At 35.2% G+C, this 21,376-nt stretch overlaps 1 protein-coding gene and 1 non-coding gene across 3 annotated transcripts in view; one reads left to right on the top strand and one right to left on the bottom strand.

Annotated features, from left to right (window-relative positions):
- The window catches only part of Fut8 (fucosyltransferase 8), a 213,684-nt gene that overhangs the window by 117,353 nt on the left and 74,955 nt on the right, over positions 1-21,376 (bottom strand). For both annotated transcript variants that reach the window (XM_051196043.1, XM_051196042.1), the window contains exons 3-4: positions 20,340-20,433; positions 4,451-4,866 (exon numbers count right to left, since the gene is read on the bottom strand). In XM_051196043.1, the coding sequence (XP_051052000.1) occupies positions 4,451-4,653 (203 nt within the window). In that variant the 5' untranslated portion in view covers positions 4,654-4,866; positions 20,340-20,433. The remainder of the gene's footprint in view (positions 1-4,450; positions 4,867-20,339; positions 20,434-21,376) is intronic.
- Positions 5,390-5,496, top strand: LOC127230807 (U6 spliceosomal RNA). Its single transcript, XR_007835209.1, has one exon. It is a non-coding gene; the product is annotated as a U6 spliceosomal RNA (small nuclear RNA).

Here is a 21,376-nt window from a genome sequence, read left to right as displayed (position 1 = left end):
TGGGTGCTAGAGATACAAGAACTGATAACCATTAAAAGTCGGTATAACCTACTTGAAGAAATGGCTCATTGGTTCAGAACCGTGGCTGCTTTTCCAGTGGGGCTGGAGTTTGATTCCTAGCACCCTCTGGCAGATCGTAACATCCATAATACCAGTTTCAGAGGATATGACACCTTCCTCTGGCCAAGATCATGTTCACACATGATGCACAGACATACATGTAGTCAAAATACCCATTCCATAAAGAAATTTTATAAAAAAAAAAAAAAAAAAAACAGAAAAATAAAAGCCTATATAATCCAAACCACAAAAACAAGAGATAAGACAAAAAGGGAAGAAATTTAGCAAGATAAAAGAAAATGTAAACCTGGTAATAGCATTAAATATAAATGGCTAAAACAATTCAGTAAAGTACAGGTTGTCAGTCTGATGGAAAATCTATGCAATGCTATCCTATTTAAAATAAACATTTCAAATATTTAAATTTGTATCTAAATATAGTGGTGCATACCAATTAAGGTTTAAAACACTAACCAAACACATACAAATACTAGCCAAAATAAACCTGATATAAGCATATTAATATTAAATAAATTAACATTATTGCCAAAAAGGTTTTGCTAAAAATAAGAAACCTTGTGAAAGGGGTTAATTCGCAAAAAACGAGATAGTTCTGAGTTAGTACTCAACACACAAAACAACTTGAAGAAATGAATGGAAAACCAGAACTGGAAGGAGATAGGAAGCAAGCATACCTTAGACAACAAAACAAGCAGCTAAATATTTTACATCTGCATGATCTGACCAGCATAATCAACTAACCTAAAAAACAACATGCTATAGAAGATTAGAACCAATAGTAGTAAACCATATGTTTTTCTTAAGCATTCACCAACAAAAGTCACTTACTAAGCCACAAAGTAAAATTCAAAGAATATAGTTTCATTTGGTTACAAAATAGGCAAAAAATTAATAAAGATAAATAAGAGCACAACATGCAAATTAAATAAAATACTATATAAATATGGTATGATAGTAACAGATCACAAAAAAATTGAAAATATTTTTATTGGATAACAATGAGAAGCTAACACTGCCAAAAAAAAAAAAAAATACAGAACACAAAATAATTTAAGATGAAGTGTTTCAGGTATACACAGGCTGAGCATTCCTAATCCAAAATGTGAAATCCAAACATAACAAAAATTTTTAAAAGATTTATTACTCTAAAGGTTTTCAGATTCAAAGCATTTCAGATTTTATATTCTTGAATCAGGATATCCAGCTGCTAAAGTTGATGGAAATATTTTTTTTAAGAGTTCAAATCTGAAACAGTTTCTAATCTCAAGCATTTCAAACAAGGGGCATTCAATCTATATTACAAAAGAAGCCACTTTTAACACCAGTGATATGAACTTGCTAAGAAAGCTTAGAATAGAAAAATAAAGCCCAAAGAAAGTGTAAGAAAGAAATTATCAAACTAAGAGTAAAAATCAATAAAGCAGAAAGCAAATATATCACAGAGAAAAAAAATGTAGAACATACAAATATACTCCTGAGAGCCTTCCAACACTACCATATCTTTAAATAGTGCTGCCTAGATAGAGAAGAAGCAGAGAATGGAACAAGATTTTAGCCAAATATGTAATAAACTTGGACTCGGCAGCCAAGAGTCAAAGATGTTTTCAGCCATAACCTTATACACAACTAGCAAACTAGCCTCATACCAATCTAAATTTGAAAACAATCAAGAGTAAATAGTTGTGTTAAGCCGTGATATTTCTTTGTCTAAATTTATTACAGTATCAAAAAACTGTAAATTGTTTTTGGAAAGTTCAATAACTGCTTTTAAAACTATTGTTCTGAATCCTAAAAACTGTCATTTCAGGCTTTTGTTTTCCAACTTTAATTTATATTCCTTCATCATAAAGAAATTATCTACTATTACATTTATCTGAATTAATAGATATCAAAAACTGAACACAAAATACTAGCTTAATTATAATAAGGAAAAAAATGTCTATGTTATCAAGCAAGTCCATCGTTCATGTCTTGGCTTTAAAATAAAACCCCTGTGGATGGTGTACAAACAGCATTACCAGTAGAATCTAGAGAACAGCCTGGGGAGATGTAACTTTCCTAATGAAGGAAAATAACCATGTATTTATTTTTACTGCGTTCATATGTTTATTTTTTAAAAATGTACTCATTTGTTTAGTCTGTTTCTAGACTGTATTTACATTCATTTAGTGTGTCAGCTCTTAAAAGCTACTTCTTCATTTGAATGCAGTTTTTAGGAATTTAATTTCTATGTACAAAAATATAAACAAAGTGTCTTAAAAGACCCTATGAGGCCAGACCGCCTGAAACAGAATACGCTGATCCTACATTCCAAACAGCTGGACAAAACAGCCCTACAGACTACAGCTAGGATATCTGAATCGTCTTCGAATCCCCCAAGACAGCGCCCCTTACCAGCAGGAAGTAGTTTGGAAAGAACGACGCCCAAATTCCCAAATATTGTGTATAAATGTTTGTTTTCATTTAATTGGACTTTGTTATATAAAATTAAATAAAAAAATAAATAAATAAAATTGCAAAAAAAAAAAAAAAAAGACCCTATGAGGGACTGGAGAGATGGCTTATACTTAAGAACAGGTTCTGATCTTGCCTTTGAGTTAGTTCCCAGCAAAGACATCAGATGGCCCACAACTGCTGCCATTTCTAGCCCAAGGGGATCTGATTCCCTCTTCTGCAATCCATGCTATTCAACACACAGAGCACAAATCAATACATAGAAAGACACATATACACATTAATTTTCCTGAAGAGCTCATGAATAACATGTTTTCTCTCATACAGCCAAAAAAAAAGATATTTGATGATAAGAAAAAAGGAAAACAGAAATATCAGTACTATAGATAGAACATGGAAAAAATTCAATGATTATTCAGGAGCCTAAATTATAAAAGGAAAAAAGATCTTCTCAGGATGGGAAGTCTCTCCTGAGACTTCTAATTAAGATTGTTTTTCTGGGTCATTGCTTTTTCTGTTTTCAGCTTAGGAAGATAAGAGTTTGGGCTGTGTAGCTATACTGCCAGAATTCAAAAGAGGTTCTATCATTTGTTAAAGTAAAATCTTGGGCAAATTAAATTACTTAACATCCCTTATGATTCTTCATCTATAAAATGACTGAAAACAGTACTAGAATCTCAGAAAGATATCTTGAAATTCAGTAAAATATTCTGCCTGGCACATGACAAATTGGTACATATGACAAATTCCCAATAAATGATAGTTATTATTAGCAATGCCTAAATCAAGAATAATGAATCACATTTAACTTCAGTTCAAAGATCACAACTTCCATAACCTTCCCAGATGAACTTCCATTAAAATTATTTAATTCAAGAAAGTATCATCCCTGACCACTTAGTTCCTTTCTGAATAATCCTATTGTGACAATTTCCACCATCACAACTCACAACCGGGATGGGGCTTCATTTGTTTTTGTAAAAATGTTAATATCCAATATTATCGTCCATAGATTTTTAAAAAAAATAAATAAAGATAAAAGCAATGGTGAGTTACAGAATATACCATGTGAAACATCGGAGTTCTATAAGCATTGTGAAATGCAATGGATGCAGATGGCTGCATAGCAGAGCCAGGAGGCATCCTCTCTAATGCTCCATACTCCATTCATGAATTATGTTCCTCGAGAAGAAATGTATTCAGCTATCTCTCAATACCATGTGCTCGTAGTGCCAATTACCACCACTAATGTAAAAGTTTCCATATCTTCATTTCTAGCCCTACAGCTTTTTAAAGTGTGATCCTTCCTAGATTTGAAGAGAATCTGGAGTTATCAGACAACTTATAAACTCAGTAACTGTGAGTTAAAGATATCTACAAATAGATATGACTGTTTATGTTTTCCATTTAAATTAGGCTTTGACTTTCCAAACAACTGATATCTTTGAACAACTATGTCACAATTTATAGTGGACTAGAAATATGGTAATAATTACTCACATTCCAGATATACTGGTCTATTTAAAAATAAATTTTTGCTTTTCATCTTAAGAATTTAACTAAGAGTAACTAATCCTTTCAAAAATTATGTCTCTGTTGTAGTCTATATAATAAAAAAATTTAACATGCACTACTAATTCAAATCACATAAAATTTGTGTTCAATAGTCTAAACATAATTGCAAATGAAATATAAGCATATAAATTCCACAGCTTTTATAAACTGATTCATATGCAAAATAAGATTGCAACTATGTAGACCATATCTATATTGACTATATAGGTGTATCACTGACTTTTAAAAAGACTAATAAAAGACACTTTGTAGAAGTTCTATTTATCAGCAGCAGACTGATACCCTATACCTAAAAGCCAAGCACAGTATTTCATCAAATTATTCAGTATTGCAAACCTACCTGAGAGACTCAGCCATTCTCCTCAAGTCTTCATTTTGTTGTTTTAAGCGTTCCAACTTTGCAAGAATCTTGGAGAGTTCTCTGCTAGAATGATCAGGGTGATCATTATCTCGAACTAAATGACCACCTATATAAAACAATAAGGTCCCCCAAGCAAAAAGAATGAGCATAATCCAACGCCAGGAACCAGTCCATGGCCGCATTTTCAGAGTTTCAACTCCGTTCTCTATCTTCCTGAAGCTCAAAGAATTGGAAACATTGTACTCTGGTTCTAGTTAGCCACACAGGAAAATAGATTTCTGTTGTTTCAACACATGATGCTTCAGACAAAATCAGACTCTCTGGTATCCTGTGATGACTCTCCTGGTGGTGCAAGAAGGGCACTGCCGTGTCCTGTGCTTCGTGGGCTCTACATGCTGTGGAAAGAGTAAAAAAAAAAAAAAAGCCCTGAGTTGTTTGATATATAGAAAACAACATAAGTTGACATTCATGGCATTGTTTTGGCCAGGAGGCTGAAAGACAGTTAGTTACCCAGTATCGGTAAAACGTAAGCACTTTAAGTCAACCACACACATTAGGGTTCTACCTGATGATGAACAGTCCAGGCCAAGTCTGGAATTCAATTCCATCACCACTATTCTTTCCTGATTTGTTATGTAATAGCTCTTACATAAGGATTAAAGGATTATATCTTTAAATAATTAACCAATTTAGCTATGTACTTCAGGCTAATTTGTTCATTATCTAAAAGCAAAACAAGTTCTCAGTATGAGTGAATTCATTTCTACAAATTCTCAACCCTCCATTTCACTGTCATTTCACTTGCAATATGTTATTTTTAGGATATACTCTCAAACTGACGTGAACCTTTGAGAAGCACAGGTTATCATAACCATTAAACAGTTGGCAACCACACCAAACATCAAAAGGTTCAAAGGGGTGCTCGCTTCAGCAGCACATATACTAAAATTGGAACGATACAGAGAAGATTAGCATGGCCCCTGCGAAAGGATGACACGCAAATTCGTGAAGCGTTCCATATTTTTTATTCACAATACCACTGCCAACAACAAACCTAGATCAAACAAGCATCAACAATCAATGGTCCTTACTCACCCTCAACATTAATGGTCTTAACTCACCTATAAAAAGACACAGGCTAGCAGAATGGATACGAAGACAGAATCCATCCTTCTGCTGCATACAAGAAACACATCTAAGCTTCAAAGATAGACATTGCCTCAGGGTAAAGGGTTGGGAAAAGATTTTCCAATCAAATGGAAATAAGAAGCAAGCAGGCATAGCTATCCTAATATCTAACAAGTTAGACTTCAAACCAAAATTAGTCAAAACAGATGAAGACGGTCATTTCATATTCATCGCAGGAGAAATCCATTAACACAAAGTCTCAGTTCTGAACATCTATGCCCCTAATACAAAGTCATCCACATTCGTAACAGAAACACTACTAAAACTCAAAGCTCATATAAAACCTCACACACTTATAGTGGGAGACTTCAATACACCACTCTCAACACTAGACAGGACCACAAATCAGAAACTCAACAAAGAAACAAAAGAATTAACAGAAGTTATGTCTCAACTGGGGTTAACAGACATCTATAGAACATTCCATCCAAAGAAAAAAGAATATACCTTCTTCTCTGCTCCACATGGAACCTTCTCTAAAATCGACCACATACTAGGTGACATAACAACCTCAACAGATACAAGAGAATAGGAATAGTCCCCTGTATCTTATCAGACCACCATGCTTTAAAATTGGAATTCAACAACAACACAAATAGCAGAAAACCTGCAAACTCATGGAAACTGAACAATGTGCAATTGCACCATTACTGGGTCAAAGAAGAAATAAAGAAAGAAATTAAAGACTTTCTAATATTCAACAAGAATGAGGATACAACATACCCAAACTTATGGGACACCTTGAAAGCAGTGCTACAAGGGAAGTTCATTGCACTAAGTGCCCATATGAAGAAAACAGAGGATAGTCACATAAGAGAATTAACAGACAAACTGAAAGCCTTAGAACAGAGAGAAGCGAATTCACCCCGCAGGAGTAGACGCCAGGAAATAAGCAACTTGAGGACTGAAATCAACAAAATAGAAACCAGGAAAACAACACACACACACAAAAAAAAAAAAAAAAATCAATGCAACAAAGAGTTCGTTTTTTGAGAAAATCAACAAGATAGACAAACCTTTATCCAAATTAACGAAAAAAGCAGAGACAGAACATGCAAATTAACAAAATCAGAAACGAAACAGGGAACATAACAACAGACACAGAGGAAATCCAGACAATTTTCATGTCATACTTTGAAAATCTGTATTCCAACAAAATTGAAAATTCAACAGAAATGGACAAGTTTCTGGATAACTATCACTTACCAAAATTAAATCAAGAACAGACAAACAACTTAAATAGACCTATAACCCTCAATGAAATAGAAGCAGTCATCGAAAGCCTTCCAACCAAAAAAACTCCAGGGCCAGATAGATTCAGCGCAGAATTCTACGAGACATTCAAGGAAGAACTAATACCACTACTCCTCAAACTGTTCCACAAGATAGAAACAGAAGGTTCATTGCCAAAATCTTTTTATGAGGCCACAATAACTGTGGTACCCAAACCTCACAAAGACACAACTAAGAAAGAAAACTAGAGACCAATATCCCTGATGAACATCGATGCAAAAATACTCAATAAAATACTGGCAAACCGAATCCAAGAATACATCAGAGAAATCATCCACGATGACCAAGTAGACTTCATACCTGGAATGCAGGGATGGTTTAACATATGAAAATCCATCAATGTGATCCACCATATAAACAAACAGAAAAAGAAAAACCATATGATTATCTCCCTAGATACGGAAAAAGCTTTCGACAAAATTCAACACCCTTTCATAATAAAGGTATTGGAGAGGTCAGGGAAAACAGGAACATACCTAAACAAAATAAGAGCAATATACAGCAAAACAACTGCCAACATCAAACTGAATGGAGAGAAACTTAAGCCAATTCCTCTAAAATCAGGAACAAGACAAGGTTGCCCTCTTTCTCCATATCTCTTCAATATCGTACTAGAAGTTCTAGCTAATGCTATAAGACAACAAAAGGAGATCAAGGGGATCCAAATTGGAAAGGAAGAAGTCAAACTGCCTCTATTTTCAGATGATATGATAATTTACATAAGCGACCCAATAAACTCTACCAGGGAACTCCTACAGCTGATAAACACCTTCAGCAAACTAGCAGGATACAAGATAAACTGAAAAAAAATCAGTATCCCCACTTTTTTCAGACGACAAAGAGACAGAGAAAGAAATCAGAGAAACATCACCCTTTACAATAGCCACAAACAACATAAAGTATCTTAGTGTAATGCTTACCAAACAAGTAAAAGACCTATATAATAAAAACTTTGTGACTCCAAAGAAAGAAATTAAAGAAGATACCAGAAAATGGAAAGATCTCCCATGCTCTTGGATAGGTAGGATAAATATAGCAAAAATGGCAATCTTACCAAAAGCAATCTACAGATTCAATGCAATCCCCATTAAAATCCCACCACAATTCTTCACCGACCTTGAAAGGATAATAATCAACTTTATATGGAAAAACAAAAGACCCAGGATAGCCAAAACAACCCTATACAATAAAAGAACGTCACGAGGCATCACCATTCCTGACTTTAAGCTCTACTACAGAGCTATAGTTCTGAAAACAGCCTGGTATTGGCATAAAAATAGACAGGTAGACCAATGGAATCAAATTGAAAACCCTGATATTAACCCACGCACCTATGAACACCTGGTTTTCGACAAAACAGCTAAAATTATATAATGGGGCGAGGACAGCATCTTCAACAAATGGTGCTGGCACAATTGGATGAGGGTGTGTAGAAGACTGCAGATAGACCCATGTCTGTCGCCATGCACAAAACTCAAGTCCAAATGGATCAAAGACCTCATCATCAATCCAGCCACATGGAACCTCTTAGAAGAGAAAGTAGGAGGTACCCTTGAACAAATTGGTATAGGAGACTGCTTCCTGAACATAACTCCGCGGGCACAGACACTGAGAGAAACAATTAATAAATGGGACCTCTTCAAACTTAGAAGCTTCTGTAAGGCAAAGGACACAGTGGACAAGACCAAACGGCAGCCCACAGATGGAAAAGATTTTCACCAATCCTATATCCGACAGACAAAGGGCTGATCTCAAAAAATATACAAAGAACTCAAGAAACTAGTCAACAAAACACCAAATAACCCTATTAAAAATGAGATACAGAAAGGAAGAAAGAATTATCAATAGAGGAAATCAAAAAGGCTGAAAGACACTTAAGAAAATGCTCCACATCCTTAGCTATCAGGGAAATACAAATCAAAACAACTTTGAGATATCATCTTACCCCTGCCAGAATGGCTAAAATTAGAAACACCAGTGATGACTTATGTTGGAGAGGATGTGGAGAAAGTGGAACACTCCTCCACTGCTGGAGGGAGTGCAAACTCATAAAGCCATTTGGAGATCAGTATGGCGGTTCCTCAGGAAAATGGGAATGGGTTTACCACAGGACCCGGCAATCCCCCTCTTAGGCATATACCAAAAGGATTCACATCCATGCAACAAGGACATCAGCTCAACTGTATTCATAGCGGCACTATTTGTAATAGCAAGAACCTGGAAGCAACCTAGATGCCCCTCAATTGAAGAATGGATAATGAAGATGTGGCACATCTACACAATGGAATACTACTCTGCAGAAAAAAATAATGATATCTTGAAATTCGCAGGCAAGTGGATGGCACTTGAAGAAACCATCCTGAATGAGGTAACCCAGTCACAAAAAGAGGAACACAGTATGTACTCACTCATATATGGACTTTAGACCTAGAGCAAAGGATCAGAAGCCTATAATTCACATCACCAGAGGAACTAGGATACAAGGTCTATTCTAAGAGATTCATATAAAGTCCCTCACAGAACTGGGAAGGGACAAGTCCCCCAGAGCTCAGGTGAAGTGGAGGGGGCAGCGAATGGAGAGAGAAGTAGGAGAAAATGAGGGGGGAGGAAAGGAAAACATGTGCGACCAGGAAGATTGAGCCTGGTTAGGAATAGAAGATAGGAAAGAGAGAGACAGAGACAGAGAGAGAGAACATAAAAGAGGGAGTCAATATTGGTTTGAAGATAAAATTGAACACAAAGAAAGACTGCTCCCAACTAACAATTTGAGCTTCCATGGAAAGGCTATCATAAATGCCCTTCCCGGAGAGTGAGATCAACAACTAAATTATCCGTGGAGCCCTCAACTAATGCCTGTTGGAAACAGGAGCAAACACCCATACATAAACACTGAGTTGAAGTAGAACCCAGATGCAGATGGAGAGGACAAGACCATGCAGCAGAAACACTTACAGACAGCTTACCTGAACAAGGAGGAGCTAAGGGCCACTAGACTGATAGCTGGGAAGCCAGCAGGGGACTGACTCAGGCCCCCCTGAATATGGGTCTCAGCCAGAAGGTCTGAGCAGGCTAAGAGACCTCAGACACTGGAGCCAGGATGTATCCCTGGTGCACAAAAGGACTTTGCAAACATATCCCCCATGGAGGGATAACTGCCTTAATCTAGAGACAGGAGAGAAGCCCTAGTCCCTACTTCACAGGACCTGTCAGATCTACAGGACCCCAACTGGATGGCATTCCCCTACATATGGAATTGGGGTGGGGGATGGGAGGGGAGGGTGGTTAGAGTGCATATGAGAGGGCAGAGAGGGTAAAAGGGAAAGAAGGAGGGAGGGAGGGATAGAGGGGAGGGAGGGAGGGAGAGGGAACTGGGATGGACATGTAAAATAATAAATTAAAAAAAAAAATGCTTTGACTCCAAAATTTAACTTGAAGAACAAGTTACTGGGGAAAAGGCTTTCTATTTTTGTTTCCACAGAAAATGAAAAGATGTGGATTCCTTCCAGACTATGTGGTTTGATCACGCCAGACCGCCTGAAACAGAGTACAAGCTGATCCTACATTCAAAACAGCTGGACAAAACAGCCCTACAGACTACAGCTAGGATATCTGAATCTTCTTCAAATCCCCCAAGACAGCGCCCCTTACCAGCAGGAAGTAGTTTGGAAAGAACGACGCCCAAATTCCCAAATATTGTGTATAAATGTTTGTTTTCATTTAATTGGACTTTGTTATATAAAATTAAATTAAAAATTATAAAAAAAAGGAAAAAAAAAAGACATAGAAACAAGTAACAATAGCCAGCTGTAATGAATAACCTGAAATAAATTCACTCTTATCCACCTGGGAGGAACATGAAAACACATTCCAAGAATTTTCTGTTTTTAAAGAAACTGAGGTCGTCCTAAGACTCATCTTGTTTTCTTGGAGTTTCATCACAAACACTTGAATTCCCCATACACAAAATCATTCTTGGACCATATTTTAAAACAGGTGAAGATCAGTTAGTAAGTTCTACTTTTCCACATATATAGAAAGACTGCACAGATATGGTACTTCCTGATTAAATTAAAATTCTAGTTCTGGCAGCTTAAGCAAAGGATTCAATCTAATAATTCATTAAAATTGAAATATGGACATGTGAGCTAATAATATTTTGCTATAAAATTTTAAATAGCACTGAAAACTTCTATCATACCACATGCTGAAGCTATTATATACCCTATTTCCAAGACATTATGAGATTAAATAGATATACATGCAAATACATAAACAAAAAAATTGTAACTTTATTTTTCACTAGATTACTATAATGGACAACAAAACTTTCAAAATAGGAAAATTTAAGCAAAAGTGGATAACAAAATAGGTGGAAACATTTTACTTGCAATTACAATGTAAATTATCATAATATTCAAAACCATGATAACAAGCAAAGTTTACAGAAACATATACTTTGCTATAGAAATAACATTGGAATTTGATAAATCAGTATTCAAAAATATTCCAGCAAGACTGAGATTATATAAACTATAAAGATTTAAATTGTAATAAAAGTAAAACATGATCATGATCTTAATTATTAACATACCCTTAACTCCATTTTTGAGAGATTGTTTCTCAGAATTTATAGAGTTCTTAACAGTATTTTTAAATGGTATCAACAAAAGCAAACCAACTTGAAATATTAGTATTTTCTATGTAGTTTTCCATCATGATTTAAAAGAGTATGTATTGAACTTTCCCCCCCATCTGCTAACTACAGTGAAAGCCTAGTTGTTTTCTTGTCATATCTGAACCATGACTGTCAAAATATAAACGCCATAATTTTGATCATTGTGTTTGCTGCTGTCTCCCAAGCACTTAGTGCAGTATTTGTCATTTAGTAATCACTAATGAAAACTTGTGAACAAGTGAATGCATGTAGGATTGTAACATCCATGACATAGAAAGAAACTGAGCAATCAGCTACAACTACAGCTATGTCAAATTTTTAGACAGCAAATTTGAAATCAGAGAGCATGACTATAAGCAAAATAGATAAAAATAAAATCATTTATAAACTTAAGGATTTATTGTTGTCAGTGTATCATCTTACAATATACTAAAATTTCCTCAAAGTGGCTTGTTTTCTTTTCAAACATTTGTGATCTTATTCCTATTTAGAATTTCATACTACACTTCTGCAGAATATTAAATAAATCAAAATATGGCAGGCTTCTTTCTGCCTATGTATTGGATTAATAATTCTGACTTTTAAATGGTAGAGGTTTTTAAATGATTTATTTCTTCTGCTACGTAGAAAACCAGGAAATTTTTAGTTTTGTTTCTCCATCAACAAAAATACCACAAGTAATTTCTTACTAAAGTATTTTCCTTAATCTGGGAACTGAAGTGCAGTATCAGCAAGACCAGGAGTTTAAGAAAAGCTATTACAAGTCCTAAGGAAGGTTAATTATATGTAAGGCATTACCTGTATTGCTTGGCAAAGAAGAGGTACTCAATAAAACATAATTTTATCTTACTGTTGACAAGGTATAGAGATTTAAATTATAGATGTTATAATACAGAGTTAAGACCAGTTGAGTTTGTATCATGCTATATTATGACTAGGTAACCTCACTAGGTGCCAATTTCTTTATCTCTAAAATGGGAACAACACTTGCCTTTCATAGAGAATATTGAGGAAGATGGATATGCTTAGGTTATCTTGGTCTGTGTCACTGTTTTGTAAAGGTCTCCTAAGCAGAAGGATGAAATCATTAGAAGACTTATTTATCTTTTTTCTTTTGTTTCTCTCCAGCATTGCTATCTTACCTAACCTTAGCTTTATATCTGAAAAGTTTTTCTAAAATATTTTTGTAAGCCCATATCTGTCTTTAAGCTGCATCCTCAGATCTCTTTAAAACAAGCAAAATGAAATCTATATGCATTTCTCCACTGTTGCTACACTCCCAAAAAGGGAAATTTCAGGAAAAATAGACAACAAATAAACGTGTGTGTGTGTGTGTGTGTGTGTGTACGCATATATTAACTACTCCTTTCACTTAGGGGAGCCAGTTAGAAAGATTCTAATAAATTCTATAGCACTACTTAATTTTAAAGAGAATTGAGATCAACACAGAATGTGCTTAAAAGATAATTTGAGAATATGTTAATTTAGAATGGAATCAACTTAATTTATATAGGGTTCTTTAAATAATAGTACTTTGTAACTCATACTCAGCTTTTCTTTAATTTTTGTTTATAATTTCTTTTTCCAAACTGGAGCACTTATGCTTCCTAGTGGTTATTAAACAAGAAAGCACATACCATTAAAATGTAAAAGTCAAACTAAACATCTGTTAACCTTGCCAACTTAACCTTCATTAAACTATGAACTAATGATTTATTTCTTTTTTGTTTGTTTGTTTGTTTTCTCTCACTTGAAAATTTCAGTCCATTTCATCACATGGAATTAACTAGGGAAGCATTCTGAAGTAATGATTTTCTAGTTTGTTTTCATTATGAAGTGAATGTTTACGATCATTCCATCTGCTCTGAAAAAAGATTAGGATATTAGGAAAGTTCTGTCATTAGCTAATTAAAGCACTAGCTATTTGAGTTGATTCTATTGTCTCTGAAATACATGAAAATAGAATTTTACATTAGCGACTGAATATAAATTGTTTGCAGACTAATTACTGTTAAAGTTATTTTCATTAAAAGAATGGTAGGCATGGCACATGCTTGCAATCCCAACACTAGGGAGGCTGGAACAGGAGGGTCACAAACCCTAGGCAACCCTTTGTTACAGGACCAGATCCTGGACTTCCAGCATGGGGAGATGCTGCCAAAGAGGAGCTAGAGCTAAAGGTCATGCTTAACTAGTGTGAATATAAAGCCAGCCAGTGATGCAAGGCTATGCAAAATAAAGAAACCAATGCAATGGGGGAAAGAATGGAGAAAGGGAGAGAAAAAAAAGAGGGAAAGAGAAATATGAGATAATTTCATGGGAAAAAAAATCTGTCATTTGAGCATAAAATGCAATTGAAAAACAACAAAAACAATTTTGTTTGAAAAATACAATAACGAAATCTAATTCTCTAATAGATAAAAATGTAATAAAATTACTTAAGTCCAGCATTCAATAAATTTGTCAATTTTTATTAATGGCATTTTTAATTATATTTATAGTTTAAAAGTGGGGGCAGTTTAAAATTTCTCTTAAATTGTTTTCAACTTTCAACTGTTAGAAAACGTCCTAATGAAGTGCCCAGTTAAATGCTTTTTTCCTAATCTGAACATCTGTATACCTATTACATTCTCTTTTTGGTCCATTTTCTCTTTTACTGACAAACACTAATCTGATTTATTTACACACACACACACACACACACACACACACACACACACACACACACGTACGTCTTGCCAGGACTGAGGGCCACTGCTCAGCTTAGCCCAAACACATCCCCCTTTACCTAGTTTCATACTTAGTAATACATTCTCAATTACTTCACTTCAATTTATGTTGCCAGTACTTTGCGACTAATGGAAGAGAGAGATAAAGAAATGATGGGTAATAACAAATGTATACAATTTCACAGCATCTCAAGAGATAGAATAAAATATTCATGCAACATGCTCCCACAATTGTGTCTAATCTAATCAGGTGTTTTAAATTATTTCAAATATAGTTAAAATAATTATTTTATGATAGAGGAAATTCAGCAGTTTTCATTAGAATTCTCACAGTAAGATAAATACACACACACACATATGTAAATATATATAATTCAAGGAAGAAAAGAGAAAGAAAGGGAAGAAAGGAAAAATTGAACCAAACCAATGCATAGGCAGTGATCTTCAGTGAGGCACAGAAAAACCAAAACAAGATCAGCCATTGTAAATCATTAGAGTTACACCAACCTTAATTTACTGCATCAGTTGACTGATAGATTACATCAAAAGCAGCTCAAAGAGTCTTTATTTACAGCTACATGTAGAAGAATAGCAGAATTTACTAAAAGTAAATTAAATTAGGCAATATTTTACATTCAGTATTTTTCATGTGGAGTACGTTGTATTCAATTTGTTGCAGGCCAGATCTATTGCTTGCTAAGAATATCATTCTCCATTTAAAAAAAAAAAAAAAATGTTATGAGATCTTTGCTATTATCCGCAAGGAAATAAGAATAGTCAAGAATTTCTTTCCAGTCAAGGATGGTAGCACAAACCTTTAATTCTATCATTCAGGAGGCAGAGGCTGGTGGATTTCTATGATTTTGAAACCAGCCTGGTCTACATATTAAACTCCAGACAGGACTACATAATGAGACCATATCTGATGGGGGATGTCCTTATGTAAATATGTTTCTCTTACTGGTTAATGAACAAAACACCATTTGGTCAATAGAGGCAGGAAGTTAGGCTAGGAGACTAGGAGGATCCTGGGGAGAGAGGCAGAGAGAGACTGAGAAAAGACGCCATGTAGCTATAAAAGGAGTAATAAGACCAAGTGGTAAACCAAGACCACGTGGAAATACATAGATTTACAGAAATGGGTTAATATTTAAGACAGAGCTAGCCAATAAGAAGCCCTAGCCATCGGCCAACAGTTTAATAATTAATGTAAGTCTTTGTGTGTTTATTTGGAGATAAAGGGTGGTGGGTCCTGGTGAGAAATAAACTCCAGTTACATATATCTCAAAAGAAACAAATGAACAAAAGAAATACTTTCCAAATGTAAACAACTAGAAAAAAGGGCAAATTATGCATCTGACACTGGAGAGCTGAAAACTAATCTCTAAACAAGGAAGACGAAACAAGTGAGCCCCATGACAGCCTGGGATTGCTTTCAGAGTTTGCAGCCCAAATTAAAGCCAGTCACACTGCTGAGTGTGAAAGACAGGCCAGAATTCAGGAAAACCAAGGCAACAAGAAATTCTGGAAAATGTCTCACTTTACAGTGAGAGCTACATGAAGATCTGTGTTTTCAAAGAAGCTCTTTAAATGACCTGAAACCATTTCCACGTATGCACAGAATTAAAGATCGTTAAAATAAAATAATTTATGGGGAAAAGGTAATCTAGAATTAATGGTTAATAATTTCTATGTTCACAAGGGACCAGGAATCCTTTTAGTTCTTACAATAAAGAGTCCCATCCATGAATCCATTGAAATATTCAGGGTGCATCTTACCAAATGAACTAACTAATGGTCAAGACAGACCTCCTGTACCATATTTTGAAAACATTACAACATGCAAAAAAAGAAGGATGTTGGGGGGAGGGTTGGTTGGGAGTAGACTTACTGTCGCTGCGTAACTCTAAAGAGCTCAATTGCAAAACTCTCCCCACATGGCCCATCAGTCCTCAAAAGTCTACATCTTGACACACACAGCCCAGAGTATCACCCTCTGAAGATGGTGACAACTAGGAGAGCAAGATGCTGCAGGGCTACCATCACTATCATCCCAAAGATTAAAGGTAGAAGGGTTTTTTGTTGTTGCTGTTATTTTAACGGTTGTACTAATAATAGGAACACACATGGATGAATGGGGGGGCAGAGAGAGAACAAAAATGAAAGAGAATGGGATGAACAAGACAATGGTCAGGGCTGACATAGTGTACATGTATCTACAATCTCCAGCACTAAAGAGCAGAGGCATAAAGATGGGAAGTTCAAGGCCACCAGGGGCTATATAGTGAGACCTGGTACTGTTCCGGAAAAAAAAATTCACTCCATACAGGACTTGTAGACTTATCTGAAACACACTTGCCTAACTCTTTCATGGCTTTGTCCCTCATCAAATGCAAGCAACCACTCAATTACCACTTTCTCAATGAAACAACCTTTCTTTGTTGTTGTATGTTAAAGCTGTGTGCTTCCTCCTCCAACATTGTAATACCTTTCCTGGTGTGCCTGCTTTTCTCTAGAACACTTATCACCATCTGACATAATAAGTATCTGTCTGCACAATAGAATATAAACTTCATCAGACAAATAAATTTTCCTTATTTACTGATTACTTATTCAGCCTAGAATACAGCTACCACCTAATATATAATCTTGAATAATAACAAAAATAATGGGTGCAAAAAGAGAATTTTTCATTTAACATAATGTCTACCATGCTTTTATCTATATTCATGTAGCAACTAATTTTAAGTATCAGTTACAAATACGTCATTCATGATTATTGTTTCATTTGGGCACTTCATTTCAGTTTTTAGTATTTTCTTATAAAATACTTTAAATTTTTATTTTAAAATAATGGTACTGTAAGACAATTCATCTTAAAAGAGAATCAACATCTAACAAAATTATTTATTCTCCACTATAGAAATAATCAAATTCTTAAAATTGATGACAAAATAAAGTTACTATTCCACCCAGGTTTAAAGCCACCATGTTCAGTGACAGAGACACCCATATGATGGTTGTGGTGTGGCGGTGATGTAAGAGAGAAAGAAGGATCTAGAGCTACCCTCCAATATTTGCAGTCTATTGTCCTTGATTACTATGCTAACATGTTTGAGTTCTTACAAAATTAAGGTACTTTTCTCTAAATAGCTAGAGTTTTTAAAAATAAGAACGAGAAAGAGGGAGACCTCAAATTTTGCATATCAGAATTCAAAGAAATATATAGTCTAAAAAAATAAAACTTGTTTTTGGAGAAAATTAAACTTCTATTTTATTTAAGCAATATTCACTATTTCAAAATAATATTTTAAAAAGTAAACAGTTCTTGGGAGTTTAGAGCAGAAAGGAGAAGAACAAAAACAAGAGTATAGACAGTGGAAGGCTAATGAAAGGTTATAAAGATCAGAGAAGAAAGAGTTGCAGTGAGCTCAAGTCTTCAGGGACAAGAGGCTGCGAGCTACAAAATGACCTCTGACAAGGTACAAGGGTCCCAAAACCAGATCAACAAGGGGACTGAGGGCTAAGTGGGACTAAGTGTCCTATTAACCTAGGAACATAACACTACAAAGATCCACTTGTTGCTGCTTCTGCCTGTCTACTGTCATGGCTCTCTGCTGCTGAAATCTGAAGGTATTTAAGAGCTGCTGAGACAAGCCTTTAAAGAGTCTTTTTGCTAACCAAAATTCCTACCCAGGTAAAGCAAAGGAAGCCTCACCTGGCTGAATGGAGGCACAGCTACAAAACCAAGATGGCTCTGGACTCTCCATACTCCAGCCTCAGCCTCTCACCAGCTAGAATTACAGAATATATCCTCATGCTCTGCTTCTTACTATGTTTTTTAACGTCTGTTTCTCTTTAATCTTGTTTCTCTATTGTCCTTTCTAAGATTGCCCATCTCTCTCCTAAGCATTATCCCACCTGTTCTTAAATGTTTACTTTTCCCATTGCAGCCCTTGGCATATTCATCATAGTTGTTTTAAATTCACAGCTTGGTCCTGATATCCCTGCCTTGAGAGTGTGATTCCAATGCTTATTCTTTCCTTATTAAACTATGTGTAGGGGAGAGGGACATAGATTTTAGCATCTTGTCATTTTTAACCAAAGTACTTCAGGATATACTGATTAGAAGAAACTGTAACAAAAAGGCCTTTAGTACCTTGTCAAGGTGTGGAAGGAAAGACCAGATCCTATGATCCGATTTCAGCCTCCAACTGACCTGTGCCCAACAATAAACTCTACCTCCTCAGGAAAACAGTGGCTGAAGAGAACTTGGGAGCTCCCCTTCCCCTAAGTCAACGAGGTTCTGGTACAAGACTTTTTTCTTGATGACAGACCTTGTTAAGGACAGAATTTCCAGGATATTTTGAAAATGATACTCTTCTCCTCTCCAGCTATAAGAATGCGATTTTTTTTCCTTCCTTGCTGACATTCACTGTAAAGAACTAGAAGGAAGCCCAGAATTATGGGATGGGGGGTTGTTCACTCTGGTGTTTTTACCTCTCTGACTTGTCCATGATAGCCTTCCAGTAATTCCTATAATTTAGTTTTGTTGCACCAGTTCTGGCTCCTGTTTCTCTAACTTAAAAGAACAGTTTATTTTTAAATGTTTAGAACTTTTTTTTTTTTTGTGGGGGGGGGGGTAAGACAAATTGGTGAGTTTTAACTATAATCACAGAAGTAATCCTTACCTAAATTAATTTACCTAGAAAAAACTAAACCAGCCATCCCTGTTTGTTGGTCTTTTGTTTTGTATGGGTTATTTGTTTTGTTTTCTTTTTGTTTTTTGAAACAGGGTTTCTCTGTGTAGTCCTGGCTATCCTGGAACTCACTTTGCAAACCAGGCTGGCCTTGAACTCACTGAAATATGCCTGCCTCTGCCTCCCAAGTGCTGGGAGTAAAGCTTTGTGCCACCACTTATTAGTAAAAAATACAGCTAATTTTTTGCCAGCTCACATGGGGGGAAATGGCTTATTACTTTTTACATTACCAGCTTAAATTTCATTTGAGTTATAATCTACTTAACAAAAAGCATATTGGTTAACTTATGGCGAACACAGTTCCGAATTCAAAACTTTATGCTTCCAGACTTAGCAAGAATGTCAGAAAGACTAACCCCAAAGTGCACATGTTAGGTATTTATGATGTTATTCTATTTCTACATCCATAATACATTGTGTATAACAAATATATTTGAACTCATCACAAATAATAAAATACTTTAAAATGAACAATTATGGTAACAACTTAAAGAATCATTAATCCTTTAAATTCAGCCAGCAGATTACACAATTAGACAAATCAGTTTTCCTAAGAAGATAATGAGAAATCTGAATAAGATATGTAAGAAAAGGAATGGATAAAAGTAGCAAAACTAACATATATAAATCATCTATATTAAAATTCACCGAAAAAATTGAACAAACGAGAATAGTAATGGATTCGTGTCAATGACCAAAGACTATCAAAATGTACCTTTGCAAAACATAAAACATTATTTCCGAGGCCCTACATTCCCCAAAGCCCAAACAAAGTCAGTATATCTAAGTAACACTGACACTAAAAACTTACTATATATCTAACTAAATAACACAAGTGTATTCAATTATGTCCACTTACATAAGATTGCGAAATAAAGCAGAAGGAGGTAAGTAAACTACCAACTTGTATCTTACTGATTATGTGCATAAAAGTAAACCATTTAGGTAACAGTGGCAAGGTTAGGGACAAACAAGAGAGTCTAGCAAACAGAACACAGAACACAGTCACTGCTCCAAAAGGTATATGAGAAGTTTCTGTATCCTCTATATAGCTGAAATAACATAACTCAGTAGACAGCCCTGAGGAACAGTGGGACTCCATCAACAAATAATAGTGCTTTCTAGGTGAGAGAAAATTATCTAAAAGTCAGAATTCTGACTTAAAATGAAGAAGATTATTAAGCTACAAAGTTATTTCAATATTAATTAAAAATGGCACTTACCTTTTTTTCCCTAGGATGTAAGACATTGAAGAAAGCCACACAGTATTGCAGAGAAAGGTGTTATTGCTTGAATCTTGGTCTCTAAAATTACTAGCTGTTCAAATGAGATAAAAAAGAAATACTAATTATCTAGAAACACACTTTCTGCTGTTAACATGAAGCATATCTCATAATCAACTGAGGAATTTATCTGGAAGTATAAGGTGTAAATGACAGTTCTTTGAAAGCAAAGTCTACAGAAATAGTTAAAAAAAATACTTATACAATTCAAAATCACTAAATGTGAATTGATTTAATTTAAAAATAAAATATTTACAGTTTTCAACCTTCACTTTTCCCCCCCTTAAAGGGGGAACAAAGGTGCGGCAAAGGGAAAAAGGCACCACAGTTTAGAGGTGGGAGGGGACCCATGTGGTTTCAAGGACAAAGCATATTGCACTCCAGGATATATTTACAGCTCTTCATCTAGAATTCAACTAATATCAAACTGCAGCAATCAGCCAAGCTAAGCAAATTAAAATAACAGTAATTTGACAGATTATCTTCTATAAATATTCAAATATGGATGTTTGTGTGAACATAAGGGCCTCCACATGCCAATCAAAATGTTTTGTTTAGGATCCTAAAATTGGGCTCTCTTTTTTACCCTTCTATAGGAATCCCCTTGAATCCTTAGCTCCCTATATTAACTCTTGTTAACTCTCTCCTCAATTAGAAAAATTCTCTCTCCATAGCTTCAATTAAAAATTTAACAATAATATTCACATACACACATCAAAAGCCAAAAGGAAAATACCCAGAACCTTTGCAAATCTAGGTTTGCAGGCACAAGCTGTAGGAGATTCGTTAAGGGCTGTGAAGGCTAGCAATGAAATAAGGAGAAAGTCTCATTCAGGTGATTTGTCTGGTATGCTTTGGCTACTTTGATAATGAAAGAGTTTAATAAACAATAATTTCATAAATTTGGATTTTATTTGTGTGTGTGTGTGTGTGTGTGTGTGTGTTTATGGGTGCACTATTAATGGGGAGATCAGAGA

Source organism: Phodopus roborovskii, unplaced genomic scaffold (assembly GCF_943737965.1).
Source record: "Phodopus roborovskii unplaced genomic scaffold, PHOROB, whole genome shotgun sequence".
Classification (NCBI taxonomy): Eukaryota; Metazoa; Chordata; class Mammalia; order Rodentia; family Cricetidae; genus Phodopus; species Phodopus roborovskii.
This window is presented reverse-complemented; position numbering and strand designations above follow the sequence as displayed.